Source organism: Apteryx mantelli, chromosome 10 (assembly GCF_036417845.1).
Source record: "Apteryx mantelli isolate bAptMan1 chromosome 10, bAptMan1.hap1, whole genome shotgun sequence".
NCBI classification, from domain to species: domain Eukaryota; kingdom Metazoa; phylum Chordata; class Aves; order Apterygiformes; family Apterygidae; genus Apteryx; species Apteryx mantelli.
The window spans coordinates 24,642,444-24,667,275 of record NC_089987.1 but is presented as its reverse complement, the minus strand read 5'-3'; the positions used below and the strand labels follow the sequence as shown (position 1 = coordinate 24,667,275).

General features: G+C 54.4%; 2 protein-coding genes across 2 annotated transcripts; both read left to right on the top strand.

Moving 5' to 3' along the window:
• The first annotated feature begins 2,305 nt into the window (after nucleotides 1-2,305).
• AARS1 (alanyl-tRNA synthetase 1) lies at nucleotides 2,306-21,069 on the top strand. Its single transcript, XM_067302787.1, has 21 exons — nucleotides 2,306-2,379; nucleotides 3,303-3,512; nucleotides 4,523-4,711; nucleotides 5,564-5,709; nucleotides 7,561-7,752; nucleotides 8,649-8,793; nucleotides 10,119-10,264; nucleotides 10,862-10,970; nucleotides 11,052-11,202; nucleotides 11,590-11,714; nucleotides 12,320-12,464; nucleotides 13,185-13,363; nucleotides 13,915-14,028; nucleotides 14,789-14,995; nucleotides 16,003-16,187; nucleotides 16,616-16,724; nucleotides 17,290-17,403; nucleotides 17,776-17,895; nucleotides 18,502-18,588; nucleotides 20,208-20,321; nucleotides 20,733-21,069. The coding sequence occupies exons 2-21, from the start codon at nucleotides 3,369-3,371 to the stop codon at nucleotides 20,916-20,918; spliced, it is 2,907 nt and encodes a 968-aa protein (XP_067158888.1). The 5' UTR covers nucleotides 2,306-2,379; nucleotides 3,303-3,368; the 3' UTR covers nucleotides 20,919-21,069.
• An 89-nt stretch (nucleotides 21,070-21,158) lies between these two features.
• Nucleotides 21,159-22,956, top strand: EXOSC6 (exosome component 6). The gene has a single exon (XM_067302944.1). It carries the CDS (start codon nucleotides 21,201-21,203, stop codon nucleotides 22,038-22,040), a length of 840 nt encoding a protein of 279 aa, XP_067159045.1. The 5' UTR covers nucleotides 21,159-21,200; the 3' UTR covers nucleotides 22,041-22,956.
• The last annotated feature ends 1,876 nt before the right edge of the window (nucleotides 22,957-24,832 follow it).

The following is a 24,832-nucleotide window of genomic DNA, read 5'->3' as shown; positions in this document are numbered from 1 at the left end:
GGCCACATGTCCCCTGCCTGGCAGCATTACCCAGTTTCCCAAGACTAGATTCCTTCCCTAAAGCCCCAGCTCCCGTAGTCGCTGTAATCATGGAAGAAGGGTCACCTCCATTCAGTGCTTGGAAGAATTCTTGAAACACAACCAGAAACCAGAAGAGAACTAAACAGGACTGAAATCTGGCTGGCATTTATTATACAATCTGGCAAGCTCAACTTTTACAAATGATCTCTCTCAGAGCACCCAGGAGCCAGCAGAGGAGGCCCCCAGCTCTCTGCAGGCTTGTCCTCCAGCTGTCAGGGCACCAAGCCTGCAGCCATCACCCTTCTCCCTGCTGGAGGACAACACAGGGAGGCTTATCAGACCAACACACCCCTGTTAAGCCAGGGCTCCTGCAGCCAAAACCAGCCCAGAGTCATGGATTTTGGGAAGGGAGAAGTGACTAACATGCTGAAAGAAACAAGGAACTGCCATATAAAAAGTCTCAACAGAACTGGCTGTGTTTAGCCCAATATTTGGGGCAACCTGAGCTTAAGATTGGGGAGGAAATAAGAAGAGGAAAGTAGTGGGGATGGGTCTGTCATGTCACATCTGGATGTGTCCAAGAGCATGTCTGCTGCCCAGCCTTGCTCAGCCCCTCAGAGGAGACAGAGCTGGTTATTCCTTGAGGATCTCAGTAGTTTCAGACCTAGCACTCACCAGAGAAATATTCTGGCTTCAGCCAGCAGCTGCTAAATGGTGGAGGGGCAGCAAAATTTGGAAAACATGCTTTCAGCTGACAGAGCATGGGAAGAAGAAGCAATGTTTCCTTCCATCTTGGTGGGTAGGCTATGGCCTCCATGAGAGAAGTAGGTGTGCTGGGTGTGCATTTGGGAGAATGGCTGGCATTAGACTCTGATCCACTGTAGAAGGCGTTTATCGTGGACGTAATCACCCATGCATACGATTGCACCATACAGACTTGCCTGTTCCTGCTGCTATCTGCAAAGCAGCACCTAGAGTGAAGTTCCCATTAGGAACCAACATGACTGGAGTTTCCTCTTTTTCTTTCCAGGCTTCTTGGGAAGGAGAAAACAGATCTGGGAAAAAGAACGCTGAAGGACGAGAAATGGTAGGAATGGCTGCATATCAGCCAAGCACAGACCTGAGGAACCCAAGCAGCAAGTGACCTTTGGAAATGGCCAACTGTTGGCCAAGGCAATGGCAACCAAGGGCAAACCAGACAGCAGTGCAGACATACCAGCAAACAGATCATGGCTCCAGAAATACAGCTTGAAGGCAGAGAGGTTCCAAAAGGGGCCAAATGGGTCACTGTGGGGAAGAGATGAGACAAATCTATTCAAGATCCCCATGCTGTTGAAGCACCCCATGACCACTAAGATTGGAGAGGACATCAGGAGGGCTCAAATCCAAGTCCCATTCAGAGCTGGCTCAGCACCGACTTCAGACTAGGTTGCCCAGGGCTTGATCCAGTCAGGTCTCAAAAACCTCCACAGAAAGAGACCCCACAGCCTCTCTGGGCCCTTCTTTCAATGCCTGACTATCCTCACAGTGAATTTTTTTCCTCTATGTCAAGCCTCTCCAGTTCTAGCTTATAAACACTGCCTCTTTGTCTCAGGCTGTGTACCTCCATTACCTGCAGCTCCCTGGCTGCACGAACTGAGTGTGATTGCCACATATTGAACAACCGCAGTGTGTCTTACTCATGAACTGGTCCCCTCAGACCTGCACAGAGGTTTTACAACCACTACATCCCATGCAGGGAGCCCTGCCGCGCTGACCCACAGAGGCAGGCAAGGAGGGCCTTGATCACTGCTGGCAGCCACCCAGTCCACCCTTTCTGCCCTGGCTCTTTCTCCCCCTTGGTCCCTTCCTGGTCCTAGCCTTTCTAGCAGCCCGTCGCCCCCCAGGCGCCAGGGGACAACACCTCAGGCCCGCACAACAGAGCGGGCCCGCGCTGGGCTCGCCAAGGCCTTGCCGTAATGCAGGGTCACCGCGCCCGCACAGAAGAAGGCGGAGGGGGGGGGGAGGGGGCGGGGCCCCTCTGGCCCCTCCCCTTGCCCCGTGGTGGGCTGGCCAACCCGCGGCCGCCAGCCCAGCCCAGCCCCTGCCGCCCGCAGCGCTGCGGCAGCGCTGCCGCGCCTCAAACAGCGGCGCTCCGCCCAGCTTCCGCCCGGCCCCGTCACGTGGCCACATGTCCCGCCATTGCATCAGCCAGCGGGCGCCCCGCCCCTCGGTCGGGCAAGAGAAGGGGCGGGGCTGCTTCTGAGCGACGGCCCCGGCAGCCAATCGGGGAGGGGCGCCCGGCGCTGTCGCCGGGGGCGGGGTGGCTGCTGCGGCGAGGCCGGTGGTGCGGAGCGAGGGCCCGCGGCGGGCGCGGAGGTAGGGTGGGAGCCGCGCCGGATAGGGTGCTGGCGGCAGGGCACTCGCGGCCCGCGCAGCGCCGCTGGGCGCGAGCCGGGCTCGCAGCGTGCTGGGCGGCCGCCGCAAGGCGTGCTGGGAGCCTGCCCCTGTCAGCGGCTGCCGGCCCGGCCGTGGCGGCCCGAGCGGCTGCGGCGGCCTGCGGGACCTCTGCCGGGGCTCTCGGCGGCTCCGGGAGTCGTCGGTGTTTGGGCTTGCCCCGCGGCCACCCTTTGCCGCCCGGGGCTGCGCGGGCCGGGGGGCCGTTCCCCGGGAGGCGGGCGGTGGTGCCGGCTCCTCTGCCGGGCCCCTGGGAGATGCCTTCCTTCCCGCTTCTCTCAGAGGCGGAGGACGGTGCTAAGTACCGGTTACAATATGCGGGAGCTGGTCATCTCCAAACCATCTCCCGTCACTGGTGTGGGTGAGGCAATGTGATTGCGCATTGGGGAGGTTTCCAGGCGTCCCTACAGTTGACCCAGCTTGGAGCAGGGGGGTTGGAGTAGACAATCTCCAGAGGTCCCTTCCAACCTCAACCATTCTATGGTCCTATGATTTGTTCACCTTGAATGGTTTTAGGACTTAGCAGTTCTCCCCAGGGATAGGGCAAGGCAGACACAGTCTCTGACTGATGGCTCAGTATCCAGGTGAACTTGGTATCTTCAAACACGTGGTTTCAAAAGACAGGTAATTTGAGCTAGAAATCTAGAAATTTGGGAGGTTGGGGGGATTGATTTTGGATCAGCACCATTTGGGGCAGACTGATGGTTCAACTGGGGAGTCAGTGAGAGTAGTTGTTAATGTGGGAAAACCCTTTTAGGAGATATAGGCAGTGATCCTGATGTTACTGCTTGAGTTGACAACTTGATGTCTTGATGTAAGAGCCTTGTTCATTGCTGTCCCCTCAGATTGCACCAAGGCCTGGCTGCTTTCCCTTCCACTTGCTTTTGACAGCTGTGACTTGCAGCTTTAAGATGGAAGTTACACTAACAGCTAGCCAGATCAGGCAACGATTTATTGACTTCTTCAAGGAAAACAAGCACACTTATGTGCACTCTTCTTCTACAATCCCACTGGATGACCCCACACTGCTCTTTGCCAATGCTGGCATGAATCAGGTAGGATTCCCACTCTGGTACTGTGATTCTTATGAACATTGCCTGTAGCAGTTGAAAGCTATGAAGCTGTTTGCAGAGCTTTTGGAATGCCCACTTCTTTGTAATAAACTCCTCCTGGATGTCTGAATTTACCAATAGTCTGTTAAGCTCTAGGTGGAGGCTAAAGCCTCTTGCAGCTTCTTGGATGGCAATGCATTTGCCTTTCTCCTCTTGGGTGACCCCTCTCCAGGTGTGACTGGCCCTGTAAACATTTCAATTTGCAGGGAATTCAGTCCTCTCTTCACATTTCAGTGGCTGGTCTCTGGGCCGAGCTTGCTCGCATTGCTCTGATTTCACTTTAGTGAGGTTAAGATTTGCCCCTTTGTATCCTGAAGACAGAGTTTTTAAACAAACTAGCAATCTCTTCTATGTATTGTTGGAAAGTCATTGCTGTTTTCATGATCCTCTTTCTCGTCATAAAGAGGTGGCTGGTGCATCTGCTGGAGTCCCCTGCTCTGTTGCGGAGTTGGTAGAAACACTGGGAGAGGTTCCTGTGTCCACTGGGTTGACTGTGCAGCCATGGGAGCACTGCCAGTATCCCTTCCTTGACCCTTTGGACTATGGCTGGTGCTGCAAATAGGTGCATGAAGAATCCTGGCACAAATGACTAATAACTTTTTTAATGAGTGGTTGGGGCTGGGCTGCTGAAAATGCTCTGCAGGAGGTCAGCACACAGTTTTCGCTGACTTTATTGCCAACTGGGAATCTGGCTACTTTCAGTCCCTTTGGAAGTCCTGGGGCTTGGTGTGCTCCAGGAACATGTGCGTGTGCTGGATTATAGGCAGTATTGCACCTTCTTCCATGCAGGAGACAGCAGGCTTGGTGTTTCTAAATACTACCTCAGGTATGTCCAGGCTGGTGACATATCATGAGGTGGATAACACTCACTGCCTTGCTGTTGCTTGCAACATTTGAAAATGAGCTTGTGATGTTTTCCTTGATTTAGCTTTTTCTCCTCTTTTTCCTCTCAGTTCAAACCCATCTTCCTCAATACTATTGACCCCTCACACCCACTCGCTAAACTGAACAGAGCTACCAACACGCAAAAGTGCATCCGAGCTGGGGGCAAGCACAATGACCTGGATGACGTGGGAAAGGATGTCTACCACCACACCTTCTTTGAGATGTTGGGGTCCTGGTCCTTTGGGGATTATTTCAAGGTAAAATTGGCAGCTCTGAATTTTTTGCGCAAAGTTGCATGTTTCCATGAATTTAGCAGAGTGTTTGTCCTACAAATGTGCCAAGAGGAAAGAAAATACCTCGACTCAGAGTGATTCCAAAGGCTCCCAAGGCACATTGGGCTCCTTTGGAATAAATGAGCATGGAGGAAAAACCCCACCCTGCAGGATGTTTTGAGATTAATTACTTAGTGTTTACAAAGCTGTTTATATTATCGCTGCTTGTTTGGAGTCTTCAGGTAGAGGTTTTAGTGGCTGCCCTGGAGCCATGGGAAGTTGCGTATGCTGTGACTATGATGGACCTCAAACAGGAGTGATCATAACATGATGATGTCCTTGCCCAAACTTCTTGCTAGAGGAGGGTTCAACTTCACAAAGGGGATGTTAAGAATACAGTGTAACAGCAGATTTCAAAGGCCTTTTTTTAGTCAGAGAACCTGCTAGGGGCTAATTCGGCTGCGTCTGGAAAGCCATATGAGATGTTCCTTGTGCACTGCATATATTAGTTTGCATATTTCTTATAACAAAAGTCTGTAAGTTCTTGACTGTCTCCTTTGTAGAGAGCTGCTCTGGTCCAGCTCCTGTTTGGTAGATTTGATAGCACAGGGAGACCTCTGGAGAGACTTGGCTGAAATGTTGTGCACAGGCTAGTTTTCTGATCTTCTGAATAGCCCTAAGTCAGGCATGGAAGGTTTCTACATGTTTCAGAGACTCCCTGGGTAGATCGTAGTCAGCTAGTGGGTACAGCAGCCAGTACTCTGCATGGGCAGGTACTGCGTGTTGTAGAGAAGCTCTGTTTGCTTTCACTTGCTCACCTCATCTTTCCTTCTGCAGGAACTTGCTTGTAAACTGGCTCTGGATCTTCTCACCAAGGAATTTGGCATCCCTGTTGAAAGACTCTATGTCACTTACTTTGGTGGAAATGAAGCAGCAGGACTGCAGCCAGACCTGGAGTGCAAGCAGATCTGGCTGGATTTGGGGTAAGGTCCTTCAAGCAAGAAAGCTGCATGTTTTGATGAGCAATAGGGAAAGTATCAGCTGGGCAGTGTTGGAGGCTTCTTTTGTGGCTTGAGGGGGCCAGATGTCTCTGGGCCTGCTTGCCCCCAGCATGGGTGCACTTCTGAGCGCTGGTAGCTCTGCCCAGTTTAGCCAGCAGGTGCAAGAGGTCAATACTGTTGAGGAAGGTGGGTTTGAACTGAGAGGAAATCTAAACCAAGGAAAGCATCAGAGACCTGTGTTCAGACACTCAAAGTACCAGCTTTGTCTTGACAGGTGCTCCCTCGCATCAAGAAATCTCTAATTTTTCTCAACTTATTCAACCATTTGCCTTTGTTCAGAGAACGGTGGCATGCCTTATGTGGCAGAGTACTTGTAACAGGAAGTTTTGCAAAATTGGCATGTCACAAATAATGTTTGCAGGGTGGTGGAGTTGCAAAGCCAAAGGGAAGCACTGGTATTAGATGGAAGAGGCTAAGACCTGTGACCTAGATCTTTCGTTTCAAAATCTCTTGTATAAGCTTAAGAGCATAAGAAGTGCCCCACTAGGTCAGACCAACAATCTGTCCATTCCAGTGTGCTGCCTCTGACAGCAGGAGGAGGAGATGCTGTTCAAGGAGAGTAGACAGGTCTGGCTGTGGTCTGCACTCTGTTTTCCTCCCCGTTCCATCTGCTGTTATTGGATTAAGGATGTTAGAGGGTGTGACCACCAGGCGGTCAAGGGAGGGTCGGATACCAGCAAAAAGAGACACTCAGAGTTCATGAAGGGTTAAACAGGATAGATTTAATAAAGGATGTTCACTCCAAGCTGCACGGGGAGCCCCGGGAACCGCGCGGAAGAGTCGCTGATGGGAAGCTGCTGGAGGCATGGATCGGATGCACGGGTGGGACGCCCAGGCGGGACTCCACTCGTTGTATCCTGAGGGCTTCTTAAATCTACTGGAACTATTTCCTTATCTCAGCTGTGCTAAGCTTGAGTAGCTACTGGCTGGGAAGCAGCTAGACATTGTTGACAAAATGGAATATGCATGCCTGGCCCTGATGGGAATTTGGTCAGTGTGTAGTTTCACGTGCTGGGCCTGCTATCATGTACTCTGCCAGTCACTGACTCCTCATCAGATCTTCTGCAGGTGTTCTCACTACAGAGGGATACCCTTCTATTCCCTTTATACTCTAGGGACTTGCTCCTCTAGCTTGTGTCTGATCCTATTTTGAGCCTGTTGGATTTTTGTAACTCTCAATCACAGTCTACCCTCAGCCTTCTCCCCTCCAAACTGAAGACTATTCCTATTTCTAACTTCTCTTTGTAAAGCAGAAGTTCCACCCCTAGGTAGTTTTAGTTGCCCTCCTCTGTTCTTTCTATACCTCTGCCTCATTGTCCTTGAGATGTGGAAACCATAACTGCACTTAGCAGTCAAGCTGTGGGTGTGCCAAAGTTTGATGTAGCGATGAAACGCCTTTGTTCTTGTGGCTGTTGCCCCCTCTGAAACCTGCTGTGGACCCCGTGACACAGATCTAGACATGTGTAGACATGCGTTAAAGTCAGATATCCACTTGTGTTCCTGACTGGGGCTTCATGGAGAAATTCTGTAGGCCTCTGCCTCCACCAGAGGCAGGTGCCAGGTGCAGGTGCTTGCCTGATCCTACTCAGCAAGGAATCTGGGTGGTAGGATCCTGGGAGTTAGGCTCTTGGATTGGTCTCTCTCAGGACCCTGACCACTCTTCTGCCCATTCAGGGAACTGCTGAACTGAGATTTCTTTGGTATAGTCCTCAGTTCAGGGGATTCCTGCCTTGCCATGAGTCTCTGTTGTTCAACAGGAGTTTCTCATTACAGGCTGGCTGAGAGTAGGATTCTGCCTGGCAATATGAAGGATAACTTCTGGGAAATGGGAGACACGGGCCCCTGCGGCCCTTGCAGTGAGATCCACTATGACCGGATTGGGGACAGAGACGCCTCGCACCTGGTCAATCAGGATGACCCCAATGTCCTGGAGATTTGGAACCTGGTGTTCATACAGTTCAATAGGTGAGTGAGACCTGCATCTCCAGGTGGCTCTGGTTTTGCATTGGAGGTTGCTCAGGCTGTGCAGTTAGTGACAGCTCCTATCACAAGACCACGTTTTTGACAGTTCTGCACATTTTTCTTCTGCACTGCTGAATGGGGAGTGCAGTTGAATTGTGAGTCCTGGGACCTGCATTTTTCCATGCTGCTCCTCATTAGACATGAAGAGTCCCATTAACCACAAACCTTCTCTCCTGTCAGCCTTCAGCCCAACTTAGCTGTTTGGCTACTCTCTCAGCCCTCTGACCCAGCTGCCTCTTTGTTGTTTGCTACAGCCTCTTTCCTGTACCTACAAGCACCTTCAGCAATTTAAGCATTGTAGCAAGCTTCTGAACTTTGGTATTGCACCACTGAGAAGTGAGAGCAGTTGGGGCACTTGGGGACTGGGCACACGGTCATTGACCCAGGGAGCACCCATAGGAGCCTGGCTCTTCATTCAGTCCTTCAGGGTCACCCTTCAGTGTCTCCCTGTCTCCCATCAGGCCCTCGAGGTCAACAGAATTGGAATTGCTAGCCATTCCTTTTTGTCCAGGAGCTGTGCGGTTTGCAGTGTTCTGTCCCCCAACCGACCTGAATAGAAGAGGTTGGTCACACCTGGCTTTGGGGGCAAATCAGGAATGTTTCCTTAGCTCACCAGTGAGGGATTAAGTAGGAAAGAGATGCCATCCTGCTCTGGGTTTAGGTTTTGTTGAGGGTCTTGTTAACTATGTTTTATCAAAGTTCCCTTGTGTGTGATTTGTGTATGGGCCTGTCTCATAAATCTTCTGGAACAAAATCTCATGGAGGTGAGAAGAGAGATGGGCATGTCTCTGCAGTGCCCCCATCCATAATGGCTTGTCTTCCTTTTTGGGGTTGGGCAGGGAAGCTGATGGGAGTCTAAAACCTCTTCCCAAGAAGAGTATTGATACTGGGATGGGTCTGGAGAGGCTCGTTTCCGTGCTGCAGAACAAGATGTCCAACTACGATACCGACCTTTTCATTCCTTACTTTGAAGCCATCCAAAAGGTATGAACAGAGGAGTCTGGGCTTGAAGCCTGACCCAGCTGCGTCTGTTCCCTTGTTTCCTGGACCCTCGGGGAGATGCATGGGGGTGGTTGGCCAGGGATGGTGTCTGCAGATCTCTGCTTTCCCAGCTGTGGTGAGCTCTGCAGATTTGTACTTTGCTGAGGGTAGAAACTCAGGCTGGCCCACTGATTGCTGCCTTGGGGCATGTTTCCAGGGGAGAATGAGGGACATGAGCAGTGCAGCTTTCCCAGATATTTCCTGTGAGCTGTCCTGACCATGCGCCCCTTGGTCATCTCTGACGGTGGGAGGTGTTCTGGCCAAGAGCCATCCTTTTGCCACATGGTAGATAGCACATGGTGCCACTGAGCACCAGACCCAGAGACAGAATTTGTCCTTCAGACTTCTACCTGGAACATGGTGTTGTGCTGATCTGCAGAAATCCACTGCAGAGAGGAGGTCTCTGCCATAAACCATTGCAGAACCAATGTGCAATTACTCTGTCTTCCTGGATGGGGAGGGGTGTTACCAGTGCCAGGAACTCCTCTGCTTGCAAGTGCTGTGAGCCCTCTGTGCAAGTATGAACGTTTTTATTCCTATGGAAGCGTCAGAGCTTTCCAGCTGCAGATTGTACTGGAGAAAACTCGGAGAGAAGAGCTCAGATACTTCCTGCCCCTCAGAGGGATGGGGGGCAGAGCTTTACAGTTAGAGCTGGAGGGCCACCTTTCCATATGTTAAAGCCACTGGCTAGGCATAGCAAGTGTGTTCTTGTTTTCCTACTGTGGGGTTGTGCTAGAAGCCTGACTGTGAGGACCTTGGCCCATGGTGCAAGGCTTGCACCATGTGCAGCCACTTCATTGTTATAGCAGTGTCTTTCTCATGGGTAGAGATAGAGACACCCCAAAAAAGGGAAGCTGGGACCCTCTCCCACATGACAGAATTGGAAAGGCTTCTTGCCTGGGCAGGTTATCACCAGGCCGGAGACTATGAGCCAGTGCGCAAAACAGATGTTTTCCTCTTTGGATTCCCATTCACTCTGTCCCTCTCCCTACCCCTGCTGTCTTGGGCTCTTAATGCTGTGGTAAATTGACTCTACCTCCCCCTGGCCCTGGACATCCTTTTGCCCTGCAAATGCAGGCTGTGGCACCATGCGGAGCCCAGCAGCTCTCCGTCTTTCCTGGGTATGTCAGCTCACCTTCTTCTAAGAGGAGCGTGCCATCTCTGTGGCCCTGGGAAGGGGGATAAGGCTGGCCTGTAAGGCACTTTCCCTGCAGTTCTGCCACATTGCTGATCCCCCCCCCGGTGCCAATTGCCTTCTCTCTGCACAGGGCACTGGTGCCAGGCCATACATGGGACAGGTTGGTGCTGATGATGCAGATGGCATAGATATGGCCTACCGTGTGCTGGCTGACCATGCACGGACCATCACGCTGGCCCTTTCTGATGGGGGCAGACCTGACAACACTGGCAGAGGGTAAGAAGGGAGCTGTCATGGTGCTGCTGCTTCTGTTTTGTTCAACACAGCTTCCCTGAGGGGAGTGGGGTCTCATGTGTCTTTGAAATGTCTTTGAAAGCATCACTAAAGCAGTAGATAGAGGAGCGTTTGCTGCAGTGTATTTGACACTTTAAAAAACCCTGCAGCAAAGTCCCCCAAAAGATGAAGACACTTCAGTCTGAGTGCTCTAGTGAGCACTGAGGGCTCTAGTGAGTACCATTCCCACTATATCAACCCCTAGAAAGGATCATTATGGACAGGTAGGCACAAAACTCCACTTGCAGTAGTGCTGCTGTCAAAAAAGCAATGATGTTTGGGCTGGGGCACTGTGCAGTGGGCATCACTCGTAGGACTGATTTTGGGCACCTAGTGAGTCTGAGGAACGGGGCTGAGGCCAGGCACTTCACCTTTGTCTTGCTGCTGGTGTGAGCAGTTACTTGAGAAGAAATGTGAAGAGAGGGGAAGAACCCTGTGTTCTTGGTTCTGGGAGGGGATGCTGGTAGGTGGATGCTGAAGGATCTGATGGGAATAAATCAGAGGTGTAATGTTTGCGTGAGGGACTGTGCTATCCCCTAGGTATGTGCTGAGACGGATTCTCCGACGGGCTGTGCGCTACTCCCATGAGAAGCTCAATGCCCCCAAGGGCTTCTTTGCTACACTGGTTGATGTTGTGGTGCAGTCGCTGGTAAGTTCTCTTCCCACTCCGCTGTATTTGCTAGCATGCGCAGATCACCATGCTGAAGGACTAATCCTCTTGGGTCTGCAGGGGGATGCCTTCCCTGAGCTGAAGAAGGACCCAGATATGGTGAAGGACATCATCAACGAAGAAGAGGATCAGTTCCTGAAAACACTCAGCAGAGGACGTCGCATCCTGGACAGGAAGATCCAGAGCCTGGGAGACAGTAAAAGCATCCCTGGTAAGGCTGTGACTTCTCCTTTCCAGATTTGCCAAAAGGTGCTTATCGTTTGGGACTGAGTCAGGGCTCAGCTGGGCTGGGAGCTGAGAGCTGGAGTCAAAAGCCTGTTGCTCAGAGCAGGGCCACCCCACTTTTCTCCCGTCTGTGTTCACTTGCTCAGATCTGCAGCTGCCCAGACACAACATGGTAGTGTGATCTCTCTGCCCCTGAGACTGCAAGTGAAGAGCCTGTCAGGTGTTCGTGTTCACCAGAGACTTGTTTTCTACCCTGCCAACCACTGACTGCCATAGCACAGAGCCAGTTGGTTGGGACAGCCAGTCAGAGAGCAGGGAAAGGAGTGATGGCTCGTGGAACAGGAGTGCTGCCTGCTCTGTTTTTTCTCTGCAGGTGACACTGCCTGGCTGCTGTATGACACCTATGGTTTTCCTGTGGATCTCACTGGGCTGATTGCGGAGGAGAAAGGCCTTGTTGTGGATATGGAGGGCTTTGAAGAAGAGCGGAAAAACGCGCAGGTAGACAACAGCTCCAGGGGGAGCTGGTCTGAGAGGAGGCAAGGAAGATTCCCTTCCTTTAAGCTCGTGGTCATGAGTCTGCTCCTTTCTTATGTGTACACTCACACCCCAAGTGCCACATGCCTATGGGACATGCCTTTTCTGTGCAGCTGGGGCTGTGTTTGTGCACTAACATTGTGAGGCCTGTGGCCTAGAGCTCAGCCTTCAGACAGAATTAGTGAAGTCCTGGGAGCGCCTTCCCTTGTCCCCATGGAAGTCCTGGGCCTCCCTATCTGAGGAGCAGAGTGTCCAATCAGGCCTGTAGCTTGGGTGTGTCTCCTGACACATGCGCTACAGCAACATAGAGTGGCGTGGATGAGCTGGTCAGGTACTTGCCCTGCCTGTGCTGGACTCAGACTTGCTTTGGCTGCATGCTGGAACGGCCTGCAAGAAGAGGAAGCCAGAAGAGGTGGGAGCACTCCAGCTGATGGTGGGTGTTTGCCCAGAGCATAGCTCTGACCTAGGCGACCTCAGGAATGTGAGAGTGAGAGGTGTGTGTCCAGGCTGGTGTGTGCAAGCAAGTGCTGAAGTGGGTTCTCTCAAACTTCTGTGCTTTTCATTTGCAGCTCAAATCCCAAGGCAAGGGTGCTGGAGGGGAGGACCTCCTCATGCTGGACATTTACGCCATTGAAGAGCTAAGGGCCCGAGGGCTGGAGGTGACTGACGACTCACCAAAATACAGCTATGTTTCAGATCCAAGTGGTGCCTATGGTATGAGAAAGCCTTCTTAGAACCATCCTCTGCTGTCAAACCTTTCCTCACACATCACACGTCTCACAGGCAGAAGCTGCTTTGTCAGGTCTTCCTGGCATGTACCTCAACAAGGGCCCCTCTGGGTTCACCTTCCTTGGGACATGAAGGTGGGAGAAGTGCGTGCACGTGAATAACACATTTGTAATGAATCGAGCAGAGAAAGAGAAGTGCAGACTGTTCAAGGGCTGCTCTAGGGACTGTTTGCATCAGTTGCTGCCAACCTGATCAGAGAGACTTAAGGGGACTCCTCTTCCCTGCAGCTTCCTGTCTCCACACTCTAGTGTCTGCATTTCCTACATGCCCCTTGCCAGTGCCACACAACTTTGCAGATGTTCCTCGGTCTGTTAGTGTCCTTGGCCCACTTGCTGGTTTTTGCTCTTGCTGCTAATTCTTTGATTTGCTGGAGAGCCAGGAAGCCCCAGGCTCTTAGCCATGCATGCTGCTGGCTTTTATTGCGGAAGAGTGGAAAATGTCATTCCCTGCCTTGGACAGTACTGAATCAGATTCCCTCTTCCCCAGCTAAATGTTGCCCTAGTTCTTCCTCTTTACACCTGTTTACGCGTATAGCTGCCATGAGCTTGTGCAATAGCTGGGAGCCTTTGCTATGAAGTTCTGCTTCTACATGGTGTCTGCAAGATTTTCCTATTCTACTGACACTGCCTGTCCTCCCGGTGACAGATTTTGGGAGCCTCGTGGCCACAGTGAAAGCCATCCGCAGGGAGAAGAAGTTTGTGGAGGAAGTGTCCACTGGCCAGGAGTGTGGGATAGTACTGGACTGCACTTGCTTCTACGCTGAGCAGGGTGGGCAGATCTATGACGAGGGCTACATGGTCAAGGACGACGCCAGCGGGGAGGATGTGAGTGGGCTTGAGAGCCTGTCGCTAGGCTCAGTCTGAGCTGGGGCCTGGGCGGGTGTGTGCAGAGAGGAAGAAGGTGTCAAGCAAGCTCTAGCAATTCCATGTCCATGGCAGGCATCAGACATCGCACAGGTTTCCTTCTTGGGGGTGTGGCATGGCACAGGTGTGCTGGGGTTTGTTCCCCTGCTTCTTGGGCGGCTTCACTAAACTTTGCGCTGCAGTGTTAGGCTGTCACCAGGATGCAGGTGCCTGCAGTGGTGCTGCTGGGACAGCTGCGCTGAAGGATGGTGCTTTTGTGCCATGAGGTGGGGAGCTCATTCAGCTCTGCCATGCCCCATAACTGTGCCCCACTTTGTCCTTCATTCAGTTCTCTGCTTTGCAGCCCTGCATGCTATGCTTGGGGGTGCTTAGCTTGCTCATATCACACACACCAGTCCAGCTCTCCCTCAGCTGAGGCTTTTCCAGTTGCAGTCAAGGCCTCTGGCTGGACTGTCTGTCCCCCTCTTGGCCTGACTCACCTGCTCACTGAGTGCATCTTCCTCTTTGTACAGAAAACAGAGTTCACGGTGAAGAATGTGCAAGTCCGAGGGGGCTATGTGCTTCACATAGGAACTCTCTACGGGAGCTTGAAAGTAGGAGATCAAGTCCATCTGTCTATCGATGAGGTGAGTTAAGACACGGTATAATAGATGGCTTCGTCTCTCATCCCTGAAAGGTTTTATCTCATTTCATTCCATTGGTGCTGCTCTGAGATGAGAGTTTGCTCTCCCTGCAGCACATGGCGCAGGCAAGCAGCATGGCTCTTCCGGTTGAGCTGGGATAGTGGCCCTTCTGCCTGGGATCTGGCTTCCTCCTTCTGCAAGGTGGATAACACCCCACTGCTCGGAGCTACAGACACTGGCTTTTGCTGGTCCATAGCAGAATCATGTTCAGGGCACAACTGGGAGCTGAAACATGTATGCTGCTCCACTGGGTTGGGGGTGACAGCTGAGAGCCTGGGTGGGCTGCCCTAGTCCAGACATTGCTCTAGCAGGCTCAGCCTGCTGAGTGAGTGCTGGGTTGAGCCCAAGTCTGCAAAATGCATTTCCCTTCCCTGAAGGGGCTCCTCTGGAGCAAGAGGGAAGGCTCCCATCTTGCAGTGCTTTTACCTGTTGAGGAGGGGAGATCAATGTCTGTGACCTGGTCCGTCCTTGGCCTCTTTGCAGACAGTCCTAGTGAGGGGACATCCAGGGAAATGCTGTGTGCAAATTGGATGGGGAATGCCCTGCTCCCTAAGGCAAGGCTCCAGGGCAGCAGGTGTGACAAGTTGTTTCTGGTTGCCTCAAGCTGGTTCAGGTTTCTCTTGAAGCTGTACAGTAAACTCCGCTTCCCCTGCTAGAATCTCTGCGCTGCAAGGCCCCATTTAACAGTGGCTTCCTCCCCCAGACCAGGCGGAGGTCAGTCATGAGCAACCACACGGCCACCCACATCCTCAACTTTGCCCTGCGCTCTGTGCTGGGGGAGGCTGACCAGAGAGGGTCGCTGGTTGCACCAGACAAGCTGCGGTTTGACTTCACGGCCAAGGGAGCCTTGTCTACCCAGGAGATCAAGAAAGTTGAAGGGATTGCCAACCAGATAATCGAGGAAGCGAAGGTGGGTATGGCTGCCCGGTTCAGAAGGGCCTTGTGGGCTGAGATGGTACTCAGTCGGTTCCCTGCCCTGATCCTGTAGGAAGGATCCCATTCTTTTCCTGGCAGACCCATGCACAGGCTTGCCACAGTGTCTGAACTAGCCTCAGTGGACGGCTGGGGCACCAGTTTTCAGAAGAAATCTGGTGTGAACTCCATTCATTCAGTGCTTTCCTCTCCCTGTGACTGAACTGTGCAGTGTAACATGGATCTACATTTGTTGCAGTGCCATTCCCCACAATGTTTCAGGGCAAAGATAAGTTTTGCCTTGGTCACCATTTCCCACTGGCTCTTCCCACACGGACTGGCTTTCTGTGTTCAGTCTTTGTGTTCGGCTGGATATAGACGTACTCAGGAAAAAAATGCCTTGGATCAAGTTTTTGGATGATCTGGGATGCTGGAAGTTTGGCCCAGCAGGAGTCTGCTGAGCTACTGATGCAGTATTGTGCACACATCTGCATCACCTCAGAGGGCTTTGAGTGATACCTTGCTCTATTCACTGGTTCTGAGGCCTCTCCAGAGCTGGAGTAATCCCTTGCCTGCTCTAGTGTTGTGTTAGCTATGAGAGCCAAGGAAAATTTGGCAGAGTAATTTTGCAAGCATGGCTGGGCTCACAGTGATGTGATCCAGACCCACTGTGATGTGAGAGAGTTGTTCTGCCCAGCACCAGCCCTGTCTCAGAGCAGACCCTGGAAGGAACCCTCCACTCTGCTCAGGAGTTTGTGGTTAGAAACCTCTGAATGTGCAGAAGCGCAGGGGGTCTGAACAGGCACTGGTATCAGTAAGTTTGAAGATGGGGCACCTGTTAATCAGTCTGGGATCCCTGCAGCTCAACAAACTGCAGCTCCTGTGAGGCACATAACTTTCCTTTTAGGATCTTTCAGAGGAAGCCAGGATTCCTTGGGAATGCAGGCCTTTGGTCACAGTTGGCAGGACCAGCTCTTATCTGCACCCCTTTCCTGTCCTCTGCAGACTGTGTATGCCAAGGACTGCATTCTCGCAGCAGCCAAAGCTATCCAAGGCTTACGGGCTGTTTTTGACGAGACCTACCCTGATCCTGTCCGTGTGGTCTCAATCGGCATCCCTGTGGAAGAGCTGCTGGCTGACCCCTCTGGCCCCGCAGGCTCCATCGCTTCTATTGAGTTCTGTGGAGGGACGTGAGTATCTGGAGAGGCAGTGGAAGGCAGTGGGGTGGGTGAAAAGGAGTCCCTGTGGAGTCCAATTTCCTGAAGTCTGCTGTAACGTGTGCTGGGCACAGACGGGGCAGAGCTAGAGGTGGTGGTTATAAGCCTCTGCGTTCCCAGTGTGCTGTCCTGAGTAAAGCCATGTTTCATATCAGCCCTTGCAGGCAGGGAAACTGTCTGTACACTGTCCCTGCCCACACATACAGTCTCTGACAGCGCTGGGAACATAGTCCTTGCCACCCTTTTTTCACTCTTATACTTTTGATGCCTGAGTTGAGTCCTGTCTCCACCCTTGCTGCATTTCCTTGCAGGGTAGTTTTTTTTCTTCCCATGCTGATACCTGCTGAGATAAGTGATTTTTAACTCTCTCCTGTGGGTTCGTGTCTGGGTTCTTTTCAAAGGCACTTGCAGAACTCCAGCCATGCTGGCCCCTTTGTGGTTGTGTCAGAAGAAGCAATTGCTAAAGGCATCCGGAGGATAGTTGCAGTCACCGGTGCCGAAGCTCGAAAGGTAAGGGAGAGGCAGGAGATGATCCTCTGTGAAATCTGTGCACTGCAGGAAACCACTGGAGCATGCACACCCATGTGGTAACCCTGTGCCAAGGTTCCTTTCAGTCAGAGTTTGACCAGTATTCCTTCTGGGTTAACTCAGTGTCATGGAGTATCAGTATGAGTGCCCAAGGGACTTGTGGCTCGAACTCCACCAGCCTGGTCACAGAAAAGGATGCTGCTGTCGGTGAAGGCTGTGCTGGAAGTCCCTGTCTGTGACACAGCTGGAGGAGGGAGCTGTGGGAGTCTCAGCTGTAGCTGTTGTGTCATTGGGGCAGAAGGGCGTAGGGTGGGTCCCACAGGTGGCTGCGGGGTAAGCTCATGTTGATTTGCAGGGTGGGCTGCAGATCTAGAGTCCTCTGGGGGTGGCAGGTGTCAGAATTTATTCAGGCCCTTGGTACTGTGCTCTCCATTGAATGTGGGAATGGCAAGGAGCCTCCATGCCTGGAACTGTAGCATATGTTGCTGGCCAGAGCTCAGCTTGGTTACTCTCCCTGCAAAACATAACTTGAATTTTATTCTGCTAGGCCCTCAGGAAAGTAGACAGCCTCAAGAAATTGCTGTCTGACCTGGATGCTAAAGTGAAGGTCCAGACAGCTCCCAACAAGGATGTGCAGAAGGAGATTGCAGATCTCAGTGAGGTGAGGATGGGGGCACTGCTCTGCCTTCCTAGAGTGAGTGGGACCTTGATTGCCACCAGTGAGTGGTGGTAACAAGGCGCAAGTTCGGTTTCCTGCTCCTGTGTCTCCCTGGGTAGTGTCTGAGGTCACCTGGTCTCAGTTATCCCTATGGGTGTAATCGCTTGTGGACTGCAGTCTTGTCCTGTAGAACACAAGCAAAGCAGAAGCTCTGCATCCTGTGGATGCCACAGCCAGCACCTCATTTCTGAAGTCGTTGGGCATTGGGAGGGGTAGCTTACTGGGCTTTACCAGTCGAGGCACTTGGGGTTCATGAGAGTGGTGCGGCAGCCCCCACCTTGTGCTGTGGTTGCCCAACCCTTTCCTGTTTTGCAGATGCTGGCCACTGCCATTATCCCACAGTGGCAGAAAGATGAGCTGAGAGAAGCTGTTAAAGCACTGAAGAAGGTTATGGATGACCTGGACCGGGCAAGCAAAGCCAACATCCAGAAACGAGTAAGCCCTGTGCAGGAATCGAAGGCAGTCTGGGGGGCCTGGGGGGCCTCTCTTGGGAGCTTCACTTTGGCCCAGCACAGAAGGGAACTGAGTAGTGGGGATGCCCTGCTCTCTCCTCAAGACCTGCTGGCTGTACTGTGGCTCCTGCTCCCTGACATGGAGGTTGGCCCACCCTCTGTAACAGTGTTAAGTGATGAGGGTGCTCTGTGACAAAGAGCTTCTGCTGCACTGAGCACAGCTGCCTCCACGGCTGGTCCCTTGCATGAAGGGCCTGCGGCACCTCTTGGGAGAAGGGATGCTCCTGCTCTAACAGTGGAGCCCCTGTGCCTGGGTGCAGGGTACATGTGGTATGAGGTTCTTCCTGGATCTCATTGGATTTTCCTGCAGGGGCCACCACTCACAGCAGTATTACTGCCTTGCAGATCACACATGCACCTGCCAGCACATTTCACTCCTGGCTCTGTGGTGTGGGGCTGCTTGAGCCTGGGCCATGGGTGTGTTGGGAGAACCATGGGGAGCCTCTAGCTACAGGGAGGTTATACCTAGGTTGTCCTTGTGTCCGTATGCAATGTGCATGCTTCAGCATCTGAACGCTGTTGTTCTCAGGTGCTGGAGAAGACAAAGCAAGTTATTGAGAGTCACCCTAACCAGCCACTGGTCATCATGGAAATGGAAAATGGTGCCTCAGCAAAGGTATGGGAAGGTCTGGTCTCTCCCTGACAACTTTATGCCTGAGAGGTAGCTGGATGGTCTCTGTTCACTTGAGAAGACAGTGCTGTGCTACAGAGCCAGTTTGCAACCTGCCAGCCCTAAGCAGTGGCTATTGAAGAGGGGGAAGGACCATGGTGATGATCTCTACATCCTACCTCCTGGGTTAACAAATGCTTTGGAGGGAGTCTTGGCTCTTTGCTGAGCCTCTAGGCCTGGTGGAGGATGGGGAGCCATGCAGAAATTGCATTGGGTCCCAGATAAGAATCGTCTAAAAGGAGTCATGAAATGCAAGCTGCAAGAACTCTGCACAGCAGGTCTGCTGAGCCATAGAAGTTGTATTGCTTGTGACTTTTGCAAGTCAACTCTGGGAACACAGTGTCCTAGACTAAGTATATGGACAGGATGATACTGCGGAGCTGTTCCCCAGCTCCTGGGCATTGTATCTGCTGCAGCAAAGTTCAGGTTCTTCTCCATCCAGGGATGAATTTGCTCCCTCCCTTCTCCTCCACACAGAAGCTAAGTTTCTTTCCTAGCAGTTGCTGTTGTGAATAAACGTTCCCTTGTGTGCGCTGCACTGCTTAGCCTAGCAAGTGACAGGCGGCGGGGGCCGATGATGCTGTGAGGTTGGAACTATCAAGTTTTAATGTCCCACTTAAATTTCTGCTTCAGAGTCTCTGAGCTGATCCTGCTTATAGACTCCCACCCGCTCTCTTTGGCTGTCCCCATCTCCATGGTGCCTGCACTCCTGCTCGCAGCTGTGTGGGAGTTGAAACTGCTGCTTTGTTTGCAGGATTGTTGTCACAGTGGGTGCCAATGCGGCATTATCCCTGGCGATGGGAGTGCTTCACGGAGCATGCGGCTCTGTGCGCATATCTCTGGCAGAAGGATGTATCCTAGGGGACGGCAGTGCAGGCAGCCTAAGGGAGCAGCCATGTGTTTAGTAGCCAACTGCTGCAGCAATGCTTTGCTCACTAGGGAGCCTGCTCTGTGCTGCATTGCGCTGTCCCCAAGAGCGAAGGATGACTCTCTCCTTAGAAATAATAGGATGCCTGGCAGTCTCCCTAGTCTCTCCAGTGTGGCTGCATTGTCTGCAGCTTCTTCACGTTCCAGTCGAGTCCTACTGACTTGTTGCTCTCCACAGAACAGCCGCCACCTCCCTTGAATACAGCACAGCATTTTCCCCTCTATCCATTACACTTACTGCCAAACCACAGGTTCATTTGCTTTGTGGGTGCAGAGCCTTGAATTTTGCAAGTCCCCAGATAGCTGAACACTGAGAAATAAAAGCAGATCCTCAGTCCCCTCTCCCTGCAGCTGTGAGGGGGCACAGTCAGGTAGCTGTGCCCAGCTTTCAGCAGCTGCTTGCAACCAGGGAAGCAGGCTCTCTCTGCCCTGACTTTTCCACAGCCGGGGACGTGAAGTTACCCTGTGCTTGAGAGAACAAGCACCACAGGGTGCTGCTAGCTGTTTTAATGCAAATCCAGATGCCCTACTGGCTGGTGGGTTGTACTCTGGTCTCTGTAGGGACTTGCAGACTGTCCTCATCATGGCTGCACAGTGCTGGGTGGAAGATGTGCTGACATGACTGTGTCGTCCCACAGGCGCTGAATGAATCTCTGAAGCTCTTCAAGACTCAGTCCCCCCAGACTGCCACCATGCTCTTCGCTGTAGATAATGAAGCTGGCAGAATCACCTGCCTGTGTCAAGTACCCCAGGTAACACAGAGAGAGTGCACGTGTGTGTGCACATGTGCGTGCATGCCTTTCTCTGAGCCTTGGTGCACCCAACAGCTGGAGGAGCTGTTTCTAACATTGCAAGGCCAGAAATGCAGGTTTTCAGCAGCTGCCATCTCTTGCCTTTGCATTATTTTCATGCTGCAAGGTCAGAGGAGGGGGAGAGGCCTTGTATCCTTTTGTCAGAGCTAGGAATGGAGGGTAAGAAGCAGGAAGAGCCAGTACTCAGTGTGGTCATGCAGACACAGGGGCAGGATGTTTGCCATGGGATTGCTGGCATAGCTCCCCCCCGACCCTGGGAGCTGCAGATGGAAGAGAGTTTCCCTGTCTCACCGTGCTCCTAGCCTGTCTTCTGCTGTTGAGCTTTTTTGTTTTGTTTTGTTTTCTGTACAGGAGACAGTGAAGAAGGGCCTGAAGGCCAGCCAGTGGGTGCAGGAGGTGTCTACGTTGATGGACGGTAAAGGCGGGGGGAAAGATGTGTCTGCACAGGCTACAGGCAAGAATGTTGGCTGCCTGGAGGAGGCTCTGAAACTGGCTACGGACTTTGCCAAGCTCCGCTTGGGGGAGCTGAAGAACTGAAGGGAGCGCTGTGCCGGCCCTGGGGGAGCCAGGGGCCCGGCGGGAGCGGGTCGGGGGGCTCCCGCGGCCGCCTGGTAGCTGCGGGGGGGAGCGCGACACCCCCCCGGCGCGGGTGGTTTCACCTCAGCTAATAAAGGCCGCCTGCCCTGCGCGCCGCTGGCTCTCCTTGGGGGGGGGGGGGGGGGCGGGCGGCGGGGCGGGCTGGGCTCGGCTCCTCCCTCCCTCCCTCCCTCCCTCCCTTCCTGAGCGCCGGCCTCGTCACTGCGGGCGGACGGCCGGAGGATGCCGCTGGATCACCGCCGCCTGCGGGGCCCCGAGGAGTCGCAGCCGCCGGAGGTGTGGGCGGCGGCGGCCGGGGCCGGGGGGGCGGCGGCGGCGGAGGAGGAGGAGGCGGCGGCGGCGGCGGCGGCGGAGGAGGCGCGGGACCCGTGCGCCTTGCGGCCGCTGTTCGCGCGCGCGGGGCTGCTGAGCCAGGCGGAGGGCTCGGCCTACGTGGAGCTGGGCGGCGGCACCAAGGTGCTGTGCGCCGCCTGGGGCCCGCGCGAGGCGGCGGCGGAGCCGGGCGGCGGCGCGGCGGCGGGGGGGCGGCTGGTGTGCGAGTTCCGGCGCGCGCCCTTCGCCGGGCGCGGGCCGCGGGCGGCGGCGGGGCGCGAGGCGGAGCGCGAGGCGGCGGCGGCGCTGCGCGAGGCGCTGGAGCCGGCGGTGCGGCTGGCGCGGTACCCGCGCGCGCGCCTCGCCGTCAGCGCGCTGCTGCTGCAGGACGGCGGCTCCGCCCTGGCCGCCGCCGTCAGCGCTGCCGCGCTGGCGCTCGCCGACGCCGGGGTGGAGATGTACGACCTGGCGGTGGGCTGCGCCCTGTGCCGGCCGCCCGGCGCCGCCGCCGCCTGGCTGCTGCAGCCCAGCGAGCCCGAGGAGCGCCGCGCTGCCGCCCGCCTCACCGTGGCCCTGCTGCCCTCCCTCAACCAGGTGTCGGGGCTGCTGGGCGGCGGGCAAGGCGGCCCCCCCGACAGCTGGGCCCAGGCCCTGCGCCTCGGCCTCGATGGCTGCCACCGCCTCTACCCCGTGCTGCGGCAGAGCCTCCTGCGCGCTGCCCGGCGCCGGGCCGCCCCCTCTACTGCCTGAGCCTGCACAGAGGGTCCCCGGGGCTGCACTGCCGGAGACCCCCAAGCCCAGCGGCGTTGGCCCTGTATTGCTGGAGCCCCCTGGATTCGTCTCCCTGCACCGCCAGAGACCCACAGAGCCTGCCTCAGCAGTCTCCTGCGCTGCCGGAGACCTCTCTGGAGCTGCCCCATGCTGCCTGAGCCCACTGGAGCCCTCCCGAGCAGCTGCCTGCACTGCCAGAGACCCCCAGAGCCTTTCTGAGCAACCCCTTGCATCACCGGAGACCTCCCAGAGCCCCCCTGAGCACCCCAGGTCGTGTCTGAGCAGCCCATCCATATTGCTAGAGGCCCCCCCACCTCGAGGGGCCTTCACACCACCTGAGCCCCCTACACTACTTCAGTGGCCCCTGCATGGCCTAAGCCCCCCAAAAGCAGCCCCCACAGATTGCCTGAGCGGCTGCAGAGCGGCCCCCATACCACCTCAGCTGTCAGAGCCTGCCTGTGTCACCCCCTACACCACTGGAGCCCACCTGGGCCCCCCAAGGGACTGCCTACACTGCCAAGATCAGCTGCCTGAACCACTGGATTCCCCCAAGAGCATCCCCCCACCTGCTGGAGCCCCACAGTCGGCCACCCACACTGCTGGAGCTGACTGGAATCTACCAGGCCACCCCTGGACTCACCAAGGCCCAGACCCTGGAGGTGGCCCCAGTGCTGATGATGAGACTGCCGTGTCCAGCCTGCCCACTACCAACGCCCCACCACAACCATCCATGCAACAGGGCTCCAGCAGCCCCTGGCAGGAACCATGTACCACTACAGCCTGTGTGTCGCTTGGACTTCACAGTGACTTGCCTGGACAGTGCTTCAGGGTGGTGGAGAGACATATTTTGGTTTGTTTGTTTGTTTTTTACAATAAATCAGGCTTTTCTGGTGAATCTTCTGCCTGCTTGGGTCTGCCAGCAGTGGACAGATGTTGAAGGATGTGCTCATTTGCCCTGGTGCCCTGCGTTGCTAGCCCATGGCTACTTGCCCGACTGACCGCCAGGCAGCAGGCTCAGCCCTTCACGGGAAGGGGGCCCTGCACACGCTTGGCCTTTCCTGCGTTGGCTGCTGGTTATGTACAACTTTGTGTTAGGAGTGGCAACAACCGCAACAAACTTCGCCCAGCGTAGTCTGCCTGTGGATGTATTTGGGATGGGTTTTCCCTGTCCTAAAGAGGAAAGGTGCAGGTGTCCAGCACAAGAGGGCGTTAACTCAGTCCTGTCTGTGCTGATCTCTCTGGTGGTGAGGCCCTCCTGAGCAATGTCCCTTTCCTTGAACAGGCAGTGACTGTTTCCTCCATGCAAGAAAAGCTGCTCTCGTGCTCCACCTGGTGCAGGCAAGACCTGAGAGTGGGGCTGCCCTTACCCCTGAGCCCAGAAGTGGCCTGGGCCAGGCTCTGGGGCAGAGGGTTTGTGTCTGCCAGAAGCACAGCTCACTCAAGTGGCCCTTTTTTTTCCCAGCAAACCCCAAGCTGGTTTTGGAGAACAAGGAGCAGGAGTCACATTTGACTGCCTCCTGGTTCTGTTGTGCTGAGCTGTCCCATGGGCCAAGGAGGCGCCCTGGCCCTGGGTTGTCGCAAGGAGAGAGCAGCACTGGAGCCAAGCAGGGCTCTGCCCGGCCCAGGAACAGCTTTTCTTGTGCTGTCAGCTGCTTGGGCTGATGCAGGATGCTGATGCAAGGCAGTATCTTGAGGGCAGTGGTAACAGGGAGGTGCAGAGACGGATGGGCACTGACTTGCCAGGCTCTGAGCCTTGAGTTGTTACTGGGGATGGAGCAGAACTGGTTCTGTGAGGCAGGCTGCACCATGCTGCGCCGGGCTTAGGAAGCTGAGGCTCCCTTCAGGCCATTGTTAAGGAATATCCTGGGCGAAGATGGTGACTGATGTGTTTCCACTGATAACCCCAAACTTCATGTTCAGATGAAAAGCCAAGCTGTGCTTGGGCATTGCAAATCAGCAGGGCTGATGCCCTGGCATGCCTGCACCCACATTGCACCTTCGCTGCAGTGGGATCTGGGCATGTGAACTGGAGTGGAGCTGGGACCACTGCAGTGGATGCTGATCTATGGACAAAGCAGCTGTTCACAATCCTGCAGCCGAGCAAATTGCCTCGTGGACTGGGGATAACGAGTACTGTCTAAGGCCAGATGGATAGCAGTCATGTAGGCAGACCCTAAGAGAAACCAGGCTGGTACCAGTCTGGGATTACAGGGGACAGCCACAGCCCAAGGTAGCCTGACACCATGCTTGGTCCTGGGAGTGATAAATGCTGCAGCTACTTTTAATCAGGCAGTTTGAAAAGCACTCAGCTGCAGCCCAGGAGGGTGCCTCAATCCTCTTCCTCCTAAAACTGTGAAGCCGCAGGAGCCCATGCTGACCTTCAGGGCAGCCCGCTGCTCTTCTTGCTATCAGTGCTTCCTTCCCACGGGTCCAAGGGAGGCCTGGGCTCGACTGGAGAGCTGGAGGTGGAAGCCACACAAAGCACAGTGTTCAGACACTCCTGCACTCTTGGGCTAGGCCCAGCACTAGTTGCACAGCTAGGCCAGTCCATCCAAGTCTGCCACATGCCTGTTGCTGGCTGCACACCTGCAGAAAGTGTTAAGATTTCAGCTTTAACCAAATGCACCCAGGAGCTGCAATGGCACCTCTCACACTCTCCCCCTGCCTGAAACTCAAGAAACCTTCACCTCCCTGAGCAGACCCCGTTGCATATGTGCATCCGTAGAGAACTCTGAGAGGCCTGCTCTCTCATACCTGTGGGTTTAATGCTG